The 23,921-nt window shown below is 31.5% G+C and overlaps 3 protein-coding genes across 7 annotated transcripts; all 3 read left to right on the forward strand.

Annotated features, from left to right (window-relative positions):
- Positions 1–266: 266 nt before the first annotated feature.
- On the forward strand, positions 267–8,869 carry LOC107496762 (uncharacterized). Of its 3 annotated transcripts, none has more exons than XM_021127293.2 (12): positions 267–399; positions 1,686–1,854; positions 2,457–2,574; positions 2,864–2,960; positions 3,410–3,516; positions 4,020–4,142; positions 4,256–4,409; positions 4,886–4,946; positions 5,039–5,415; positions 6,150–8,130; positions 8,243–8,623; positions 8,712–8,869. In XM_021127293.2, exons 2-11 carry the CDS (start codon positions 1,688–1,690, stop codon positions 8,487–8,489), a joined length of 3,432 nt encoding a protein of 1,143 aa, XP_020982952.1. In that variant the 5' UTR covers positions 267–399; positions 1,686–1,687; the 3' UTR covers positions 8,490–8,623; positions 8,712–8,869. The 3 variants fall into 3 exon arrangements, with proteins under 3 accessions (XP_020982952.1, XP_020982951.1, XP_020982954.1); XM_021127292.2 differs by lacking the exon at positions 267–399 and adding an exon at positions 736–1,384; XM_021127295.2 differs by lacking the exons at positions 267–399; positions 1,686–1,854; positions 2,457–2,574; positions 2,864–2,960 and having other exon boundaries at positions 3,453–3,516; positions 4,013–4,142.
- A 1,004-nt stretch (positions 8,870–9,873) lies between these two features.
- LOC107496799 (plant UBX domain-containing protein 4) lies at positions 9,874–12,511 on the forward strand. Its single transcript, XM_016118125.3, has 4 exons — positions 9,874–10,553; positions 11,433–11,706; positions 11,796–11,891; positions 11,996–12,511. Exons 1-4 carry the CDS (start codon positions 10,018–10,020, stop codon positions 12,365–12,367), a joined length of 1,278 nt encoding a protein of 425 aa, XP_015973611.1. The 5' UTR covers positions 9,874–10,017; the 3' UTR covers positions 12,368–12,511.
- Positions 12,512–12,645: 134 nt separating this feature from the next.
- Positions 12,646–22,288, forward strand: LOC107496763 (homeobox protein knotted-1-like LET6). 3 transcript variants are annotated; one of them, XM_052252295.1, is made up of 6 exons: positions 12,646–13,023; positions 14,046–14,340; positions 18,143–18,499; positions 18,616–18,868; positions 20,814–21,085; positions 22,016–22,288. In XM_052252295.1, the coding sequence occupies exons 3-6, from the start codon at positions 18,182–18,184 to the stop codon at positions 22,211–22,213; spliced, it is 1,041 nt and encodes a 346-aa protein (XP_052108255.1). In that variant the 5' UTR covers positions 12,646–13,023; positions 14,046–14,340; positions 18,143–18,181; the 3' UTR covers positions 22,214–22,288. The 3 variants fall into 3 exon arrangements, with proteins under 3 accessions (XP_052108255.1, XP_052108256.1, XP_015973573.1); XM_052252296.1 differs by having other exon boundaries at positions 12,984–13,023; positions 14,094–14,340; XM_016118087.3 differs by lacking the exons at positions 12,646–13,023; positions 14,046–14,340 and adding an exon at positions 17,748–17,915.
- Positions 22,289–23,921: the final 1,633 nt, after the last annotated feature.

Raw genomic sequence — 23,921 nt, forward strand, 5'->3', positions numbered from 1 at the left:
GAGTCACTTCTAATACTAATTAAAAAAAAATAGTAAAATTATTTTTAATTTTCACACCATTTATTAATTTTTTAGGATGCCAAATTGTATTCATTTGATCACTTCCTATTTTATTTGTTTTTGGTTCAATTATAGAAACTTATTTAGAAAATGCTAAAACTATAAAGAGGTTAGTTAGAAGTTAATAATTAATTTAGCCAAAAGTATTAAACTAAATTAAAATTTTTTTCACAAAATAATTTTTACATGCACAAAAAGCGAATAGCTTTCGACAACGCAGGTTCTCTCAGATCTCTCTCTCTTTCGCATATCAAAAACGAAGTGTAACTGCAGATTGAGATTTGATTCCAAAACCATGGAGCTCAATCCATCACTCTCACCCAACATAATAACCTTCAGGTTCCATTCCCACATTCTCCCTCGTTTTTCTCACCATTTCTCTGTCACTGTTCTATTTGGATCACACCTTAATCGATTCAATTTTCGAGTTTCAATTTGATTCTGTTTATCGTCATCTGTTGCTGTTCTGTATGATCGCATGTTTTTTTAAACGAAGAAGTTTTCTTTTTGTTTTTGTTTTGGGATTTTGTGGTGCATGCACACATGTCTTGTAGCCCAAGCTTTAAACGTTATGTTAGGATCATGCCATGATCAAGAATCACGATTACGTGAGTGTCATGTTATCGTAGACAAAGGCGTTGAAATCAAATTAATAGACGTTTGGACGAGAAAATTGTTAGAAAACTAGGTTTGATTGGGTATATATAGATATATATATATATACCAATGTATAGTCAGCTGAAGTGGCAGATGCTTAGCTTCTTCACTTAATCGATTGTCTTGGGTTCGAGTCATGGAAATTGAGTAATTGATACTGGGGAGGACTTTGTTGTGTCTGAGATCTCGTTTTCTCGAATAGGACTATCTACTTATTGTTCCACCAAAAGAAAAGAATCAAGTATAAGCAGGGATGATCACAGGAAGAGACGAAAGGGGGAGTTGGGACCAAAAGATAAGCAATATAAGTTCAGATTTAATGATATGAAAAACCAAGAAGTGGGGAATCAAACCATAGTCCCATGGTGAGGTAGGAAAGTGTGTAATGCTTGTTAGAATTTTGTATTCTAAAAAATGTCGTCCAATATGTTACATCAGAAATTAGTCTGAGTGTATTGTAAATTACCGCGTAACTGTCTTGTGACCAACTGCATTGGCGGTTATTGAGACAGTTTGTTCTCTGATGGTGAGAACATATATAAAGCATCTTTTGGTTCCCAATTCTGATCATCAGAAACACTTTGGTTCCATCTCGGTTGGTGGTTCAAGAATTGAAAAATTCCAAATTGAATCAAGGATTCTCAATTAAACAAGGCTATGGCTGGAGGTATGTTGATTACTGTGATTAAGAATTTTCTAACAATGCTGTATGAGTTTGTGATGTAACTTTCAAAGGTTGTCTCAGCTCCTGTAATTTCATTGTCTCCTGCTATAATTTCTGTCATGAACTTCAGTTACATTATTCCAATCCTGTATGAATAATTGGTGGGCCCTTCCTCTCTTTTGAAATGAGTCTCTTGCTAGTGACATGATGTTTCATGAGATGATTTTCTTTAGTTGAGAGGGTATTTGGATTATTGGTGAACGTGAGCTTTGTATTTTTTTATTATTATTTTTTTTTGTGATAGAAATGGTGGAATTGTTGTTGATTAATGGGGGTACTGGGAAAATGCGGCGTGCTGAGGTGACAGTTGAGGAACTGCTGGTGGACAGAGCAGTCAAGGAAGAATGCACATATGAGAATCTTCCCAAAAGGCTGCAAGCAACTGTGTCTTCCAAAGATGAATGGCACAAAAGGTTAGGAAGAGGAAATATACCTTTGTTCTTCTCCTGCATGTGTCTTCTGTAGTGGACTAGTAGTATAGTATTGCTTAAAATATATTTTTTTAGGGCTATAATATATATTTTAACCATTTAGTTATCTCAGCTGAAATGGCAATTGTTTGACAAATCTTTACTGGTGAATGCTGATTCTCAATGAGTCATTACGAAATTGAGCAAAACTGAGCTAGGGCCTAAGTACTCATAATTTAAAGCCCCATAAATTTGAGATAGCATTTTGCTGTGTTGCACTCATATTCTTGTGTTCAAAGGGGATGGAGAACTCTTTTTAACGCTTTCATAAGTCTTTTCTCAATTCCTTATATAAATTAGTTGTTTTCCTAAAGTTATTGTGCCTTAATTTAATAATCAAATCACAATATACTCCTAAGAAAAAGTCACTTTTGAGTTTGATGGATAATTCTTGTTTACGAGTTTTTCAATTAGATTTTCATGATTGTGATACTTCACTCTAATTTTCATGATTGTGATACTTTCAACTATCATTATTGTTTTTCTTGTATATATGTAATTATAATGTTGCCTTCTCTTGTGCTTGCCATGGAAATTTCATTCAGGATAGTTCAGCACTGCATAAAGAAGAGACTTCAATGGAGTAGTTGTTATGCCCGGAAAGTCAGTAAAGAAAATGAATATTATGACGAAATGATACCGTACTTGCGAAAGCATCTTGCTGTATGTGGTCTTCTAATGTCTGTTACTCCAATTTGAATTGTATATCAATTGTTAAATATATGCATATGTTCTTTTATGCATTTGGAGAAATCAATTTTGATGATTATGTATTTTATGAAGAAAATTGAAGTTTAATTCCTGAAAAATTTAAAATACTATATTGTAATTGTTATGCCTTAATTTAAGGGTCTGGGTTTTGATCAATAATTTAATCATATTATGTTGTCTTTTTATTTAAAAACATTTCATTTTTGGGCTAATACATTTGTTTCTAATATGCCACTTGCAGCTATTTCCATATCACTTGTCAGAGTACGTGTGTCGTGTAATGAGAGTATCAGCTTTCAGATATTACTGTGATATGCTTTTTGAAGTAATGAAAAATGGTACTTGTTACTTGCTTGTTTCAATCCCATATGAATATACTCCATGATGTTCATGCTTAATTTTTGCTGTATATAGTATGAAATCAAGACATTTTTTCTTCTTGATTTTTTCTTTCAAGTAGGGAAGAAAAATGCTATCACCTCTATTACTAGATACTTTTGTGGCATTTGCTTTTGCCACTAGACCTTTTGGCTTTACATTGTTACCATAGTCAATAAGATGTGGAAAATATAACTTCTTGTTTGATATTGTTTCTAGTTGTTATAATATATTACATCATTTATAGGAACTTAATCAATTTATGACTTATTATTGACTTAACAATATTATAGGTACTTTTATTGTCTTCCTCTTTACTTGTTTGATATTCTCCTTGAAGATAGATATGTGAAATTGTAAAGGTTTGTTTGAATAAAAGCTGGCTTCCAAATGTTTTTTTTTTATGTAGAGCAACCTTATGACAGCATCCCAAATTTTAGTGCCGCAGATGCTTTAAGACTTACAGGAATTGGGAGAAATGAATTTATTGATATAATGAACAAGTGCAGATCTAAGGTACTTCAAAGATTTGCCTATATGTTAGATTTAGTGGCATTATATGCTTCATAGAAAAACTATCCTTTAGCTTTTATTTCCCTGCAAAACAGACATTTCCATGCATATTATATCATGCATGTAACATCTCTTTTACAGAATAGGATATATGTGTAATGAGGGAGGTAGTAGAAAGAGAATTGCAAATTATAATGGAAAATAATTTTAAATCCTTGAAGAATAAAGGCAATTTCTTTGATATCAGCAGTTTTATGCCTTTGCCTAGACTCATAGCAATTGTGATGAACAATCTTGTATATATGTATTTATTTTTGGATGACTTTCAATTTTCCCTCATAAATTTGAATTTTGTTAGTCCATGGACTTTATGCCCGTTGTCCGAATAATGATTTGGATCTGATAAAATTCTCAACTATATTTTGGTATGCCGTTATGCTTAAAGGCAGGCTGGCAATGTTTATCAGTACTATCTCACCCATCGTTTTATCTTTTGGAGTATCCAGAAAATCATGTGGAAAATAAACAAGTCAATAGCAAGAGAACATTTGCCTACTCAACCTGTGGATTTTCCAATTGAACCATGGTGGGGAGTTTGCCTTGTCAACTTTACATTGGATGAATTTAAGGTGAGAACTACTTGTCAACCTTTTGAAACAAAGGAACTTATAATAGCGTTCATATAGTGTTATTTTGACAATGAGAGAAACTATCATGTTCCTTTTTTCTTTAACTTTAATAGAAACTCTCCGAAGATGAAATGGCCACAATAGACAAAGTCTGCAAGGAAGAGGCAAATTCATTTGTCATGTTTGATGCTGCTGTTGTAAGGGGTCTTAGCAAACGAGGACTGGTCTACTTTGACATTCCTGTCTATCCTGATGACCGACTCAAAGGTATGTTCGATGTGCATTTTGATTGGAATTTTAAAGAAAACTTTTGTTTTTCAGAAAAAAGGTGTAGGTTGATGCAAATGAGGTTTACTTATTTTTGTAACTTAATCTTTCAATGATTTCACCTTTTATTTTGTTAATGTTCAAGCATGTTGATAATGGTGTACTTCTAAATATATACCAGTTCCTTTTTGAAGGAATTACATTTTTCTTCCCATCATTTAGCATAAGATTGTACCGGGATCATGCTTAGGCTTTGTTGCTTGGACACATGACTAGTAATATTTAAAAATATTAGGCTCGAAGAATATATATACTGGGTTTGAATATGCATTGTTTTATAATTAATTTGGTAGTAGAAACATAATACACAAATTGTAAGGAAGATCCTAAGTGCATGTATGACTTTAAAAACACTATTTTCAATGTATATGTTTCTCTAAATGACTTCAGTAATATTTATATTTATGGTGGTTTAGTTTCCAGGCTTGAAGGTTTTGTTTCTAACAGGGAGCAGTCTTTTGAAGATCCTATTGAAGAGTAAAGCAGTTATTTTATGAATTTCTTTAAAATTTTGTTTAAGTTTTTTGTTTGCATATAACTTGAATCTAATGCTAAACCTTTTCTCTCAGTTTGGTGTATGCAGTTTTTGTTGTTTCAAATGAAAATGCAACTGTTAGTGAGTTGGCAACAACGCTACAGGCTGATTTGTCACATCTGCAGGCAGCTGCTGCTTTTATGTGTAGATTGGGATGGGCAACAAAAGCAATGGATCCTCAACCTGTTGTTCTAGATACAAGTATACCTGGTTCTCCTAAGAGTGTAAGTGGTGATGAAGATGCCTTTAGTGCTTGTTTGGGTTCAGAGAATCAGCTTGTTGATGGTGAATCCATTCAAGGGGATACTCCACGTTCAAAGAACCATGGCCATCGTTCTTCTTATACTCGTGTTGCTTTCATGGTTGATGCCAATATTACTTCATATCTTATGATGGGTTCTGTTTCACCAGGTTTATACCTTCACTCTCCCATCCCGAAGCATAAAATTTGTTTGCTATAATTTATTTTTTCTGAATTTGTTTTTCAAGTATGGACTCGAAGTTAGCTGCTGTTATAGAAAATTTTGTTATAACCCAAACTAAGGTTCCTCATTGTTTTTTTTAAGTGATTGAGTGGATGACTAAGCTACCAATTTTTGTTATATCTCATGTATATATTTCCTAGTCCTACAATTGAACTTTGTCCTTTAGTCTCAATAATTTCCAGTACAATTGAAAAACAATGCTCCTTTAAGTTTCCAAGTACCAACATTTGTAAATGTTTGTTTTGCTAGAGAATTGAACAGTTTGGCAGCAATCTGGTTTTGTGTATAATTGATTTCCAGGGTATGATAAGCAATGAAGTCGACCTTTCAAAAATAGAGTTGATCACCAGTTTTACAAGGTTATCGAAAGAATTCAGTAAAAACTCGTGGTGATGTTTTCTTATTTGATAATGTGTTGTTTAATGAGAGAGAAAAGCAATCATGTAACCACTTTTGGGAGAGAAAAATTTGATTATCAACTACAGCATTATGTTGTTACTTCATAATCTCCTCCCATTTTCGGCTTTTGCTTCTTAAGGAAAATGATGATCCTCTTGCTGCTTATGGTGCCAACTTATGTCATTTATTTTTCTTTTCTCTTGCTATTTCTTACTAAGTTCGTCCATTAATGGAAAGCACACTTTCTGTCGAACTTTTCAGGTCTGAAATCTCATGCAGTAACACTATATGAAGCGGGGAAGTTGGGTCATGCCAGCATTGATGATCTTTGCAAGGATCTTAGTACTATAGAGGGTGTAACATTTGAGGGAGAACTACAGGAATTCGCAGATCATGCATCTAGTCTGCGTTGTGTATTAGAATGTCTACAATCAGGGGGAGTACTAACTACTGTAGCTAAAGAAGAGGAGGAAATTGATTCAAGCAATGATGAAGCTAAAGAGGAGGAAGGAAATGGTAAGACGAGTGCGGTTACTTCAAGCAATGATGAAGCTAAAGAGGAGGAAGGAAATGGTAAGACGAGTGTGGTTACTTCAAGCAATGATAAAGCTAAAGAGGAGGAAGGAATTGGTAAGACGAGTGCAGTTACTTCAAGCAATGATGAAGCTGAAGAGGAGGAAGGAATTGGTAAGACGAGGGAAGTTACTTCAAGCAATGATGAAGCTGAAGAGGAGGAAGGAATTGGTAAGACGAGGGAAGTTACTTCAAGCAATGATGAAGCGGAAGAAGAGGAAGGAATTGGTAATATGAATATGGTTACTTCAAGCAATGATGAAGCTAAAGAGGATGAAGGAATTGGTAACATGAGTATGGTTACTTCAAGTAATGATGAGTCAAGTTCTGTGATCACAGCAGTATCTTCTGCAGAAAAGTCAGAAAACTCTCGTATTTCAGAGGCTGATATAAACAATGATAATTTATTAGATTCAGAAGAGCATGAGGAGACTTCTATTTCCTCTGAACCTGTTCCTAGTAGTATGAAGGATGAAACCCATCATAGTCCATCGGAAGATGACAGTGGTCACATTCATAAAGCTAGTAAGTCAGACACACATATCCCGGTTGTTGAGAATCCATTAATACTTGGAATAGAAAAGCTAAAAAAGAGAAAGAAATATCGTGTAGATATCCTCCGCTCTGAAAGTTTGGCTTCTCTTGCACCAGCAACTCTTAATCGTCTATTTATTCATGATTATGATATAGTTGTGTCCATAGTGCCTCTTCCTAGTTCATCAATTCTTCCTAAACCCACAGGTCCAATTCATTTTGGTCCTCCTGCCTATTCTTCTATGACTCCATGGATGAAATTGGTATTATACTCAACTATAGCCCGTGGTCCTTTATCAGTTGTTCTGATGAAAGGACAGTGTCTGAGCCTACTTCCTGCTCCATTGGCCGGTTGTGAGAAAGCCCTTATATGGTCTTGGGATGGTTCAGCAATAGGAGGGTTAGGAAAGAAAGTTGAAGGGAATTTAGTAAAGGGTAGTATACTCCTACATTGTTTAAATTCGCTTCTTAGATATTCGGCTGTGTTGGTGCTTCCTCTCAGTAGGGCTGATCTTAGTAAATCCGGAAATGTAATTACTTTGGATATTCCTTTGCCCTTAAAGAATTCAGATGGGACTGTTGCCTCTGTAGGAAAAGAGTTAGGACTGTCTGAAGAAGAAAATTCTAAGTTGAAACCTCTCTTAACTGAGTTGGCAAAAACGGCAGAACTGTCATCAGTTGGTTACATTCGCCTGTTGAGATTATTTAGTGGACGAGAATCAAATAAACGCTCTTCTGGCACATATGATTGGGTTCCATTAAGTGTGGAATTTGGGATCCCGCTATTTAGTCCAAAATTGTGCAGTAACATATGCAAAAGGATAGCTTCATCGGGATTGCTTCAGTGTGACTCATTTAGTGAACACCATGATGCAATGGTAAGCTTAAGGAAAAAGTTACGCGACGTTTGTGCCGACTATCAATCAACCGGTTCAGCCGCAAAGCTTCTTTACCATAAAGAGCAACCCAGGGACTTCTCTGGACCAATAACAAACTATGCTAGCGGAAGATGGAATTCATTTAGGGATGCTGCTTCTCCCATTTCAGGGACATCAACTCCACAACAAAGGGTTAAACTTGCTAATCGACAACGCTTCCAAACCGGAGTATTGTGCTTCGATGGCAGTAACATCAGGTTTGCTACTGACCATTTTATTAATGCATAACTTACTTCTTGGATAGAATCATAGTTAATTTCATAATTTTGATTTCATAATCAACTCACATTCATTGAATGGTGCATGCAGATCATATGCATTAGCTCCTGCTTATGAAACTTCCACAAGAACTATTGCAGAAATGCAGCATACAGATACAACTAATACTGAACTAGAAGAAAATGATAGCAAAGAAGCAACCCTCCCGGGCGTTAATATTATTTTTGATGGTTCCGAGTTGCATCCATTTGAGATAGGTGCTTGCCTCCAAGCTCGCCAACCGGTTTCCTTAATAATAGAGGCTGCAACTGCTTCAGCATCTGCAACAATCAAATAGTTACGAAGTCATTCCTACACATTACTCCTCTTTGATACACATGAATGACAATGCTGTGTGCCATGTGCCAATGTTAATGCTACTTCCTGTTTCATGGTTGATGATTGTGCACAAAGTTGGCCTCAAGTTTGAAGGTAAGGTTCATTATGTTTTGGTAGACACTTCAATGGACTTGGTTTCTTACTCCTTATGAGTTAGTAATGCCTGTTGTATTTGCTACAGATTTCTTCTAAATCAGAATATTCAAACCAGTTGGAGAGATGGAGCTCTGGAGACTAATTATTTAATGGTCTTTAAACAATGTAAATACATATATGACATGAATTTTCTTACTCATGTCACATAGTGCACTATATTGTAGGGATTCTTAATTAAAATAATAAAAAAATAGTACTCTACCCAATTGTCCTCAACAAAAATTTCATTATACTTTGTTCACTTATTAAATTTTTTTGATATGGTGGTAGATTGTTGACTTTTTGTGAATTTGTTATACAGGTAAAAAGATTTACGAGGAGTAAATATGCCGAATTTGTGCATAAATCATAATAGGATATTTTCATTAAGTTTAACGCCTTAAAAAGGATTATGAATAAACGAATATCCGTAAATTTGAATATAAATTGTTACAAGCTATTGGATTTTATGGTTTATTCATATACTGTATCAGTTTTTTTTTTTTTGGTGACTATACTGTATCAGTTTACAGATTGATGAACAAACAGTGACTCGTAAATAATCACAAATAATAAGTTGTATTTTATGGATTGAATGTAAAATCCTTTTATCTATATCTATAACCAAATAGTCAAATACACATACACAACATAAACATATTACCTTCAAAATTATACCCAATATATTAAAACACATAATAAATTATCCAAACTCAATTTATAATCCACTAAACATAAAAGTAACAATTTTTTAATTACTATGTATAACATCCAATAAGTTCTGTCCAATCAACAAGTTCAAAATTCTATCTAAATCATTTGCTTAAAGAAGTGGTTAGGTAATATGTTAAATATTAATATGACATGCACGCAAGATCTTTGTTTAATGTGGTAATAAATTAATGATCTTTGTCTTACAATATATAAGATTTAATAATTACCTGAGACCAATATATTCAATATGCGAGTGTATTAGTATAGGTGAGTATTATGATATGTACTGTTTAAATTTGGATGCTTTCTAACGCATTCTCTTTAAAAAAACAATACTAATATGACACGGCTTATCTTATACAGTTATACTTATAGCATTATTGCATTGACATGTTAATTTGTGATGTATTAGTATTATCTAACCTGCAATTTCCTCACTTAAACATCCAAACTGGTGATGACTAAAATTAAATGGATGTGGGACCCACAGTGTTTCATACGCAAATCACACTTCATCTAAAAGACTAAAAGAGAGTAGTAGTAGCAGCTGGTCCTGGTTGCGTGGCTCATCAACTCAACAAACCGAAACAGAAACAGAAACAGAAACAAAAACTGCGATCCCAATCTTGCGAATTGCAATGGAAACGACGAATCCCGATAATCCCGACGCCACCGCCGCCCTAGTCGACTCCTTCTGCGAGGTCACCTCCGCCACCAAGCAAGAAGCGCTTTTCTTCCTCGAATCCCACAACTACGACCTCGACGCCGCCCTCACCACTTTCCTCGACAACGATGCCAACAACAACAACACCGCTGCCGCTGCCGCTGCCACTGCAACTGTCGCCGCTAACATTTCTCCTCCAAACAACGCCGTTGCGAATCCCAACGCCCTTTCCGAATCTCCTTCTCCTGCTTCCGAGCCTCACTCCCCTGACTTCTCGCCCTCTCCCTCTCGCTCCCGTTCTGCTTCTCCTACTCCCTCACGCGCTCCCTACGAGCTCCGATCGAAACGGGCCAGCGGTAAGGAACCCGCCGCTAAGTCCTCAGGAAGCCAACGTGGCGGAATCCGCACGCTCCGTGATCTCAAACGCTCTTCTACCGATCAAGGGGACGAAGACGACGACGATGATGATTCTGATGAGGGTCAGTACTTCTACGCTGGCGGTCAGAAGAGGTAATTAGCGATCCATGATTCTCTTGTTTCTAGGGTTTTGTATATTCGTTGCTTTGGTCTCACGTAGTCAATGGAAATCCGCAATATTATTTTTTATTTAGGATTTAGGATTCAATCAAGAATTGGCTTTGTTTGCATCTGCTATAGCTGGCTTAGTTAGTTAGCACACTGTGCCAAGAATTTTGCTCTTTGTGTGTATATCTAAGTTCAGCACCTTTGATTACTTTGTGCAACGTGAGTTACGAGGTGCTGTTGTATTAGTCGGGTTCCCTTTCATTGTGAGTATGTCGCTGAAATTTGCAACCTCCATTGATGCACCATTTTGCCTATGTGGCACGTCAAAGATTAGCAACTGTTAGTGCATTTTGTTGGAGAGTGCTAGTCTTTGGGGGGCATGATGTTATTTCTTTCTTTTGGGGGGCAATTTTGTTGAAAACCGAAACTTTGGGTGGCGAAAATGCTGGTTTACTCAAAATATTAATTGTAGGCATTAATGCATTACTGTATCTGTTTATTCTTATTTGATCAATTTGACATATATTTGACACTGAATTTGAACTAATTTTGCTGTTTTGAAATCTGTTTTTTGACTTAGTTCTTTTTGCTTGTCTTCTAATTTTGTTATGTGTTTAATACGATCTTGAATGTCTCTTTTCGGGTTGCATGATTATCTCCTTTGCCTTCATTCTGTGAACTTTCTCTGATATTACTTATTAACAATTCTTTTTGGCCTTGACCAATTGCATGCACAGTTAATGGTATTTGGTATTATTTAAGAGGAGTTTGCTGTTTTTGGCACCCGTATCACTAAAAAGAATTTAAAAAACAATCATGTATGTGGAGCTGAAAGTGAGTGACATATTGTTTTCATGGTTATAGTAGCATGCTTGTCCAAGATCCTACCAAAGGTACCGATGTGGATGATATTTTTGATCAAGCGAGACAGTCAGCTGTTGATCCACCTTCTGAAAATACATCAAGGTCAAGGAGTTTTACTGGCACAGGAAGATTGCTTACTGGAGAGACTGTGCCATCTGCTCCTCTACCATTAGAGCCTATTACACATGCAGTCACTTTCTGGAGGAATGGGTTCTCTGTCGGTGATGGTCCTTTACGGAGTTTTGATGATCCACAGAACGCATCATTTCTGGAGGTAATCTAACTGCCATGGTGTTTGATTCAAAAAGTTCTAGATAAGTATTTGAATTGTTATATTCTTATCATCATTTATTCCTCGAACAGAGCATAAAGAGATCCGAGTGTCCCAAGGAGCTTGAACCAGCAGAGCGAAAAACTTCTGTCCATGTCAGCCTCACAAGGAAGGATGAAAACTACCCTGTATGCTCTTCTTATCTCACCTCATGTAGATTTGTTATCTATAGTTATCTGTGTATCTATGTGTTATTTACATTTCCTTTTTCTTTTTTGCAAATTATCTACAGGAACCAGCAAAGCCACGTCATCTCCCTTTCCGTGGTGTTGGAAGAACTTTAGGTAGCAGCTCCTCCAGTGGTGAAGCAGCTGGTGAATCTCGCGTAGCAGCTCCAGTGCCAACAATGGGTTTAGTCATAGATGAGTCACAGCCAGTAACATCAATCCAGTTAAGGTTAGCTGATGGTACACGCATGGTTTCTCGTTTCAATCACCACCACACTATCAGAGATGTCCGAGCATTCATTGATGCATCAAGACCCGGTGGAGCAACAAGTTACCAACTGCAGACAATGGGTTTCCCTCCCAAACAACTCACTGAAATGGACCAGACTATAGAGCAAGCTGGTATAGCCAATTCAGTTATCATCCAAAGATTGTAGGTTGTTTTTTCACATTCTATATTCAGGTCAACTTGAGATACCTGCATTTATGGTTAAACATTGATTGATCAACTTACTTTGGTGAATTTCATATGACGTGCTTGGTTAGTATATTCTCCTTCCAAAATGGAGTACTTTCTTGAAGAGAGATTGAATATTATGAAACTTGATGCCAAAAGAATTCTTAGGTATTAGGTCATAATTCTTTGTTACCCTCTCGGTATTAAATTCCTGAAACTTTTTTTTTGGACCTGAAATTCGTGAAACTTTGACGCCATATGTCATCTTTTATTTGGTATACAACGGGGCCTTAAGCCCAAGGAGCCATGTTTCATCTTAAATGGAGTTAAATAAAGGTTTTGATCTACCAAAAAAGAGAAGGTTTTGTTCATAGTTTAATAGCGTTTTTCTTTCATGTTTCATTTGAAGTTGTTTTCCAACCTGAATTCCTTGCAATTAGTGTTACTACATTTGGTACCCAAAAATAAAATTCATACGAGAAAGGATCCTAAGGTCCAACTCAAGTATAAAGAAAACCCAAGGTTGAATCCAACGAAGTAGGCCCAATCTTATAAAACGTGAGCACCGAAAGGGAAAAAAGAAAACATATCCAATTGGCGATCTACATTACCATGTCGAATCAGCCACACTATCAGGTAAAGATGTATTTCCATTTAATATTATATAACGCTAAACGGTAAACTTCTTAGTACTATTTATTGTTGTGTGTTTGGGACATGGGGGTACATTCTTACTATTTACTTTAAATAATTTGGAAGATTAAATAATTCGTTGTAAGTTTATTTTTTTTATAAGTATATAATTTTATATATTTTTGCTCTAGTATTAATAATTGTTTACCTGGATAAAAATTAACGTTGTCACTTTTTTATATAAAATAAAATATTTGAGCTCATAAAAAGTGGGAAATGTATTTAAAAAAATAAAAAAATACTGGTTTTGAGTTCTTTATGTGTTATAATTTATAAGGACTCTTTGGATAAACAACTATTAAGCACATTTGTTAAAATTTATTGAATATGAAAATATGTTCTAATTAGTAAAAATTGAATATAAAAAGTGTATATATATATGTAACAAATTTTAAATGATAATATATAATTAAAATTATACATTTTGAATTCAATAGTGCATGTATAATTTTCTTCAAAAAGAAAAAAAAAACACAACACAACATGTCAAATTGTCAATCATCATGTAGGGCAAGGTTGCATCTTACAAATTGCAATAGTAATAAAACTGTAATGAAGAGACATTAGGTGTGTCCCACAAAGAAGGCAACAAATTATATAATATGGGTTTCTTTTGCTCTCTTTTTCCCTCTCTTCCAAAAAAGCTTTTTCCCCTCTCTCCATATTACTATTTGATTAGATTGACATGACTCCTCTGATGACCTATGTGTGTCTTTGCATGAATTCCATTTCTACAAAACGGTGTCGTCTTCTCTCCCTTTTCAAATCCTTCCTACCTACTAGCTAGTGTAGATAATTATGTTCAATACATTCATTTTATTAGCCTTAAAAATATTTTTTAATTAATAATAGTAGAATTAATGAATTTCTTATTTCTAACGATATTGCTTTTTCTCTCTAATAAATTTTCGTTATCTATATTTCAGTATTATATCATTTTTCTAAGCCATTTTTCATGCATTTAGAAAATAAAAAGTGAAAAATGAAAGATTTCTCATTATCATATATGAAAGGCACAAGTCACTTGTGAAAAAGCAAGAAGCCAAGGTGTTTGAAGAGTGATAAACCAATGCAAAGATCCGAATATATATCATCACAAAAGGGAATATCACATGCATATGGCAATACAATACACTGATGGGTGATGATGATGATGATGGAGAGGTTTGGATGGACGGTTGATGTTTGATTCTTTTCAATCACAAACATAGCCAACACATATGCCACTATACTTACTCAAAGCCAAATCAAAGAAGAAAGGTAAATTGAATATTTGATTACCAAAAGGAACATACATGCTTTCATTTTTCACTTTAATTTGCTTTATCACATGCCACTCAGTTTTACAATGTTCCCCATCAAACTTGTTACAAATTAGTGTCCATTTGTGCTTGTTTAGTGGTAAACATTAGCAATAGTAGAGATTTTAATTAAAAAAAAAACACACAATGTTTTGTCTAATAAAGTTAAGCATAGAAAAATATCATTATTATTATAAATTTAATTTTGATACATTGTCAGTATAAAATAGTTTTATACATGTATTCAATTACGTAACATCACATCAACACAAATAACTACCTTTTACATTGATTAATAATCACATAAATAGTCATTTAAAAGAATAATTTTTTTTCGGTTTCCTACAGTATCCTCTAACCCGACAGGTCAAGGACTAATCCGTTGCGATACTGAGCTCCATTTAAAGGTTTGTCGCTGGTCAATGGATTACTGCATGCATAAGGTAGGATTCGAACCCCATTCAAAAGAATAGATATGTGTGATTATATGACTGTATAAAATATTTTACACTATCAATGACTAAGTACATTAATTAAACTCATTATTATTTGCTAATGTATGTTTCAACAAAAATTACTAGCTAGACCGCGTTCTATATATTTATGTTGGCTAATCTTTCTCTCAAGTATCTAACATAACTTATATTAGAAGATCTAAGATTAAGGTACATTAGAAAGCAAACTAACCCTAATCCCCAAAAAAATCAATGTTGAAACCCTAAAAGAAGATATATAAACCAAGCTTAGCTTGTTTGGTTTATAATTTGTAAAACACATAGTTTGGTTTAATTAGAGTAACTTTTGCTTTCTTACTCATAAGTTTTAAACTGTATGTAACACAACATAATTTTATCAAATTATACATATTAAAACAAACTAAAATTTAATTCAAAACATTATATATAATATGCATACGCAATAAGAATGTGTGCTAGAAAAACTATATATGGAAAAATTGGTTCAAATTTAGGCCACATTTTGAGAATATGCATCAAATCTATTAAAGACAATCCCTACCCTAGTTCTTACAGCACATTCCGGGCATCACAATTTTATTTGTCTACTATTTTTCAATAGAAAATATTTTTTTATTATTATTAGATAACTTTCATAAATTTATGATGTCGTCACCATTGTATTTTAGAATAAAAAAATTTTCAAGTATACTGTGGTACCGATGTTTCAATAGTTTTTAACTGTTAATTTTAATTATAAAAAATATATATAATATATATAATTAAGATTAACAGTTAAAAATCAATGATATATCGATATGAGTATATGATGATACACTTAAAAATCTTCCTTTAGAATAAACTGTAAATTTCATTTATTAAAATGAGAGCCAAATTCTATCTAATAATAATAAATTTTAATACAATAATTACATAAAAAAACTTAGCATTATTCTACATTCCTCTTATCGTAGTTATGTTTAATTTAATCTTTTAGATTAGAGAAATATTATATTTATTCTCTAACAACTAATATCTTGTTGACGGTCATATATAGTGGATTTTACATAAAGAGGTATAGTTGTGTTGAAAAGTAGAGATACAATGGATTAAGATTTTTAATTATATTTTTATTTTTAAGTTTTTATAAAAAAATAAAAGATATTTCTTTATTTTTTATTATTTGTTGCAAAAAAATTAAAATAAAAGTATAAATAAATAGATCCTATTAGAGTTTTAACTCCAAAATAATAATTTAATTATATTACTACATTTTATAATCATAAATCAAATTAACCTCTTATACAAATTATATTTTAACGTTGCTAATAAAATAAGATATCAACATATGAATAATTAAGTGTTATATATGTATTACAAAATTACAAATGAGCAAAATATTTTTTTTGATATGTGATATATAAGGCTGCATGAAAAAAATATATTTAGAATTAAAATTAAATAAAAATATTTTAAAAAAATATTATTATAATTTCAGTTTTTATTCTAAAAATTTTAATTTTTTGTATTTTTATTTTCTAAAAATGCTAAAAAGATTGAATTTTTGTGTCTCAAAATTTTAATTTTAATTTCAATTTCAATCTTTAATCGTTAAACACAACACATAATTTTAGTCCTCCAATAATCTTAATTTTAATCCCAAAAAAGTAACACAACCTAACTGACAATGTTAGTATTTCATGTGATACTTAATAGTTCAAATTTAATTTGTGAGAGAGCCTATAAATTGATTCATGGTTTTTAAAACTATGGATTAAGTTTATCAAGTAGAATGCTCGAAAATCAAATTAATCAATGGATTTGTTTATATTATGACATGATTAACATGCACAGTGTGACATAGCAAGAGCAATACATGTGTAGAGTAGTTGTCTGCAAGAAATGAGTTATATGAAAAATCCTATTTGTCAAACTATCAACAGTAGTAGTACACATACATGAACAGTGCTATTCCAAAGACCAATGCAAGGCAAGGAACCTGAGACTAATTAAGATAGTGTGAGATTGTGACTTTTATAACTGCGTTTGAAATAAAGACTAGCAGATACAGATTAGAAAACAAAAATTAAAAAATAAATTAAATTACATTTTTATATTATATTTAATATAAAAATATATAAAATTAAATTATATTTTAATATTTTATTATATTTATAATATTAAAAGAATTAGAATTTTATATTTAAAATTAAAATTTTAATTCCGATCTCAATTTATAGAATATAATACTGATGATACCACTTTTTTCCGTTTCTAAGGTTCTATTTGTTTATAAAAATTGGACACTGAGACAAAGATATTAAGATACAGAATTGTGTTTGACAAAAGAGACATGAACAGAGATAATGTATTAAAAGACATTAAATTAGTGTATTTTGTATCCATCAAAGAACACAAAAATACTAACAAGGGACACAACTTATTTTTTATTTTTTTATTATTCTTGTTAATTTTTTATAATTGTATTTTTTATTATTATATTTTTCGTCTCAAATTTTTTGAATGAAAAAAAGAGAGAATAAATTAGATTTTCATAATTTATTTTAAGTTATAATTATATATATTTTAAAATTTTTAAAAAAATAAAAATAAATTAAATTTTTATAATTTATTTTAATTTATTATTAAATAAAATATAAAAATACAAAATTTTATATTTCTATCTGTTCCATCTTATTTTCAGTATCTTAACAAACACCGTCTAAACAAACATTAGGTTGTAGCACACAGAAGACAAGACATAGATGAATGAGTATGTGTATGAGATGAGTATGTATGTAGATGTATGGTGATTTCATTGGGAAGGAAAACTGAGTGTGTTGTTGCAGAGACACACGTTATCCCTGTGTTGTAGCCCCCCTCTCTGTCCGCACCCTCCTCTCTTCACAAACACAAACTCTCAGTCATACAAAACAACCCACTGTTCACCCCTCTCTGTTCCTATCCATTTTCCAATGAACCCAAACACTTCTCTCTTCTAGTACTCTTTCTTCTTTTTTTATTGACAGACCCAACAGAACTCGTCCTTAAAAAACACGGGTGGTGTCCATAATTTAGGGTATGTTGGATTTTTGTAGGAATAAAGTGAAATAATTAATTTGTTTCAAGCTTCATTTGCGGGAGTCCTTTCTGATCTCATCTTATCTGATCTCTGATCTCCCACAATTATATGCAGCAAAAAGCCACCTACTATTTTTTTTATTATTAAAAAAATGAAAATGGTTTGCTTATTATTATTATTTATTTATTGTTAACTGATGGAAAGATTTGTTTGATTGAGAGTAGGGTTTCTTATCTGCTTCTGCTTCTGCTACTACTTCTTCAATGGACATGATGATGAATATTGACGAATCCAACAACAACAACAACAACAACATGATGAATAGTGATAGTAATAAGTTTCTTTCGTCTATTATGGCTACTGTCATCAACAAGAACACCAACAATTCTTCTTCTTCTTCACCTTCTACCTTCAACATGCCTCATCATCATAACTATACCAGCCACCACCAGCAACAACAACAAACCGCCACAAACACCAACAGCAACGGCGCCGGAAGTAGTAGTGTACAAGTTAGGGATAAGATCATGGCACATCCTCTCTTCCCTCGTCTCTTATCTTCTTACCTTAATTGCTTGAAGGTCATCATCATCATCATCATCATCATCAATATATCAATACTATCTTATAACAAACTACATATGTTCTTTTTTTCTCATAATGTTATTATTATTTATTTAATTTGATGGTATTAAAGGTTGGAGCACCTCCAGAAGTGGTGGGTAGGTTAGAGGAGTTATGTGGAAAGTGTTCATCATCATCATCATCAAGAAGATCAGATAGTAATTCATGCATAGGTGAAGATCCAGGGCTTGATCAGTTCATGGAGGCATATTGTGAGATGCTCATTAAATATGAGCAAGAGATTTCTAAACCCTTCAAAGAAGCCATGCTCTTCTTCTCAACAATTGATTCCCAGCTTAAGGCCCTTTCTCTTTCACCACATTTTGGTATATATCCATAAACATTCATTAATTCAATTACCCTTTTAATTAAACAATATCTAAAGTTTCTTTATATAACATAACATCCATAATTATATATTTATTTTATTTAAAATAATAATTATTAAGTCTTAAATAAGACAATTTTGAAATGTTTGGACTGGGTTTTTTATTTTTTATTGTCTTTGATAATCTATATGATCATCATGTGTGACCTATTGAAAAGAAAGAGATAGAAAAAAAAACCCTAGAAATTAACCCTCCCTCCTTTGCTAGTTATGCCCGTTTAGCCATGGGAATCTTCAGAAGAAATGTCCTTCATAGTTTATAATTAAATTTGTTGGTATTAAATTTAAATATTAAAAATTGTTAGCAAATAGAAAAGTAATAATTATATATATACACATATAAATCACTTGGAAAAAAAATTAATACTAAGGAAAATAGTAAATGATTGTTTCATATATATCTAAAGAATGTTTATGAAAATAAATGATAGATTGTGATGATATAATATATTTTTCATTTAAAAATGTTCATTTGAATATCTCTTGAATGAGTTGCATATCAGTCAAATGATCATTCTCATCATAAATAGTGTCACTAGAGTTTTACATGAACTTGATTAAAAGTTCGAATCAATTATTTAATGGGTCCAATGTGTTTGAAAAATTGTATTTTCCCCCTTTTTTAGTTATTATTCGAATGATTGAAAAATTTATTCTTAATGCTTCCCAATTAAGTGATCAATTCATTATAATTTTTGTTTGGTCATGGTTTGCCGCATTATTATTAGTGCTTATTTCTTCTTTTTAATTGTTTCTTCACTTCATTTAAATATGTAAATGATTTTGTCTTGGTCAAATTAAAGTCCTTTAAGGAACAGTTGGTAGAAAAGGGAAACTTCTTGTCTTGTTTTCTCTTGTCATGTGTTTCTTTTATCAAATTGTTCCCTATGCAGTAGTTTAATTTGTTAGTTTCTCAAATTAATTGAATCTGTCACTACTGTTTTTTATGTGTGGTTATTTTTCGTTCTTTTCATCTCTTTCTGTATGCACTTTAATTTATCAATGGTCTTGAATAGTTTTTATTTATTTATTTATTTATTTATATAACAATAGCTTCTTTTATGAAATTGACTAAGTGCGATTAGATCATTGATTAGATGCATTAATCAGGCTTTTAGCAAAAGGTTATTGTCTTTTGTAAGTGTTGACATTCTTAATGAAGACTTTTGCCATGTTATGCAAGTCTAACTTAACTTAAATAAAGAAAATGCTAATCAAATCTCTTTTGACGTTTTTTTTTTATTTTTTCCCCACTTGGTGACCACTCTTGGCATATAATCTTTAGGTTATCTTGGATGTTATTGGATAATTCAAGAAATATTCTACTTAATTACATAACTAATATAATGCACCGCCTTTCAGATATACAAGAGCATGCTAATTTTAAAGAACATTCTTAACCCCTCATTTTTTATAATATTTAGTCATTATATTTAAAAAAATACTTGAATAAATTAATGAGTGTATTTGGAGTACTGAGTACATATAAAATGTGTATCAAAATTATGCATTTATATATTAAAAAAGTTTTACACTATCATTTAATTAAATTCATTTATTTAGATAATTTTTTTAAATAATAAATTTGCAAATGAGCTATTTTTGATAATTTGACAACTTACTATTAAATATTTATGTAAAATTATTTTATACATAATCTGTGAATGAAAATTAAATTTTATATATATAGTCTTCCTTGGCTAATGATGTAATATTTTGTGATATATGTCATGCTATATATATAGACACATATAGTCAATAATGATAAGGACTAGCAAGTGCATGCAATTTAATTAATTACTTGGTGCGACATATTCTACCTGCAACATTTATTGAAGGTTTTTAAGATTATTCCATATTGTTGTGGTAATTTTATTTGAAAGGTACTAATCATCAAAGTGAATCATCATCATCTTTACTACAAAATGAGGTTGATGTGCTTGATGAGAACAACAACAATAATAGGAACATGGATACAAGTCAAGCTGAAGAAGACAGGGAACTAAAGATCCAGCTTCTGAAGAAGTACAGTGGATATCTTGGTGGACTCAAGAAGGAGTTTCTCAAGAAGAAAAAGAATGGAAAGTTGCCAAAAGAAGCTCGTCAGCAGCTTCTTGATTGGTGGAACAGACATTACAAATGGCCTTATCCTTCGGTATGTATATATATATGTCACAACTTTCTTAATAACTTGAATAAATCATTTTACATATTTACATCTCTCTACATATCTAGTTTATGGATAGGTTTAATTACTTTGTCAGTCCCTGTTGTATCACAAATTAGGTTCCTATATTTTTTTTCTTTTCAATTAAGTTCTTATACGATATCAAAATTTGTAATTAAGTTTCTGCCATGACAAAAACATTAGAATTAACAGAATATACTGTTAAATAAAATGAATACGTCTAATATTTAACTGAATATTCTATATATTTTAACAGAATATTCTGTTAATTTCAATGCTTGTCACGGTAGAGACTTAGTATATGGTATAGAGACCCAATTAAAAAGAAAAAAAAGTATAGGGACCTAATTAAAAATTAGATAAAACTATAGGGATTGACGGAGTAATTAAACCTTATGAATATTGAGAATCGAGATGTAGACACAAAATATTTGGTGATGATGTATAAAATGCGATTTGGTGTCTTTTTAAGTAGTTATTTTAGCTGATGTATAATACACTATTGATTGTCTGTCTGATCTAAAACTTTTTTATACTCGTATAGCTAGCATGGAAATTAAATTCTTTTTTTGCAAGAAATTTTTACTAAAATCTTTTACATTTATTTGTCACTAAAAATTTTTTGGTATAATATATTAATGATATGTGCCACATTTTTTACTTGATATTCCTTTGCAAGAAGATATAACATTATTTGAGATCATATTACATACTCTTTTTGGTTTCAAATAATTGTTTATTTAGATAATTGATACATTAATAAACATAATAATGTGCTTAGATTCAGATACAATAATTTTAAATGGTTTACACTATTAATATATCAAAATTAAACTCGAGAGTAATTAATTAAGCTTGATGTTGATATTGGGTGAACATAAATATATTTATGTATAGGAATCCCAGAAACAGGCACTAGCAGAATCAACAGGGCTAGATTTGAAGCAGATAAACAATTGGTTCATCAATCAGAGGAAACGCCATTGGAAGCCTTCTGAGGACATGCAATTTGCTGTTATGGATGCAACTAACCACTACATGGAAACTATCATGTGCAAGCCATTTCCCATGGATACCATGCCTATTCTATTTTAAGTTTTTAACTATGCAAATGCATATGCTATATATATAATATATAGTATTTATAGCTTGTATGAACTTTTAACTGTTGAGCTGAAACCCTTTTTAGATCTCAAGTTACCTTAGGTCTTGAAGCTGCTTTAATTATGAAGCTAAGCATGCAAGTTTCCCTATTATATATATGTATCCTTCAATCTCTTGATGTGTTATAGCCTCTTGAATTTTTTGTGGAACATTAAGGAGACTTTTGGATGATATTCTATTTATTTAGTCAATTGCACAAGTAGAAATCCTTTAACATTTATCATGCTAGGCAGTGGTGGAGCTTGAAATAAAATTTTGGGGAGTCAGATAGAAGATAATTGTCAAGATGTTTTTAATATGGACTCCATTTAAAATAAGCTTGTCTAATCTTATCTCTTTCATTTGGGTGATATTGTCAAATTTAAAGCCATTTTTTAGGGTCTCAGTTCCAAAGAATTAAGATCAAACTTATCAGATGCAACTTTTTAAATTTTTGAAGGTTGTATTTCATTTTTTTCGTGATTCATTAAAGTAAAAAAAATTATCTACAGGTGTTAATATTGTAAAAGTTATATGTTTTTCTCTTTGAATATTAACATTTCTCTTAAAAATACATCAATTCTTTGATCTTTATGATTATTTTATATAAAAATTTAAATATATATCTTGTAAAATATGTAAAAAGAAGTTAAAAGGACAAATATTAAAATTTATAATATTTATTGAATTTTTTTATCAATTTATACAAATACAATAATATTAATACTTATTGAATATTCTAATTTTTTTATCATATATAAAATTAAATTAAATAAACAGTAAAATATAAAATAATATTAAATTACATAACTAAAAAATACCTAATTTTTTATATTTGAACTCAAAAATAGAGGTAATGTTGCTTATTAAATAGAGATATGTGAAATGCGAATACACTCAATTCAGTTCAAATTCAACAAGGTTTGAATGTTTAAAACTAAAAATTATTGTGTAATAAAAGTAAGAGATGAAGATTAAACTTTAGTATTTTAAGTCATAGTAAAGTATTTGAGCTAACTGAACTATTTTTTATTTTTTAGAAAAATACTACTAATATTTTTGACAAAAGTTTGGGGGTCATGGCCTCTTATCTTAACTAAGTTCCGCCCCTGATACTAGGTTAAAGGATCCATAGTCTTGCATGATTATTTATCATGCATAGTTAGAATTTAGTAGAGTGAAAACAATAGGCTATATGTATATCCGAATCTAAAGAGAGATTTTTTAAATAAATCATTATGAAACATATGTAAGCTAAGCTTGCATTGCCTCTCGTGTTGAACAATTTAGGGCTTTGATGGAAATGTTATGGTGTATGTTTTGTTTACATACCTTAAAAGTGTAAGTGTATAATCATGTCTTTTAAACCTTCCTCGGATAAATTATATTATTGATTAGATGGTTGCTATGGTGTTTAAGAGTGGTAAATTAATTTGGTTTGACATGCATTCATAGCAAATCAAATTAGATGTTTAATTAAAAAAATTAAAAATTAATATTTAATTTTAAAATATAAAAATAAATAATTATTAAATATTTAAAATTTATTATAAAAATTAAGTTAGACAAAAATTAAACATCAAATTATAGGTATTATAAAATTTACCAATTCATTATGCGCAATTCATACCCTAATAAGTTAAAAGCAGTGTTTTTTTTT

This window comes from Arachis duranensis, chromosome 7 (assembly GCF_000817695.3).
Source record: "Arachis duranensis cultivar V14167 chromosome 7, aradu.V14167.gnm2.J7QH, whole genome shotgun sequence".
NCBI lineage: Eukaryota > Viridiplantae > Streptophyta > Magnoliopsida > Fabales > Fabaceae > Arachis > Arachis duranensis.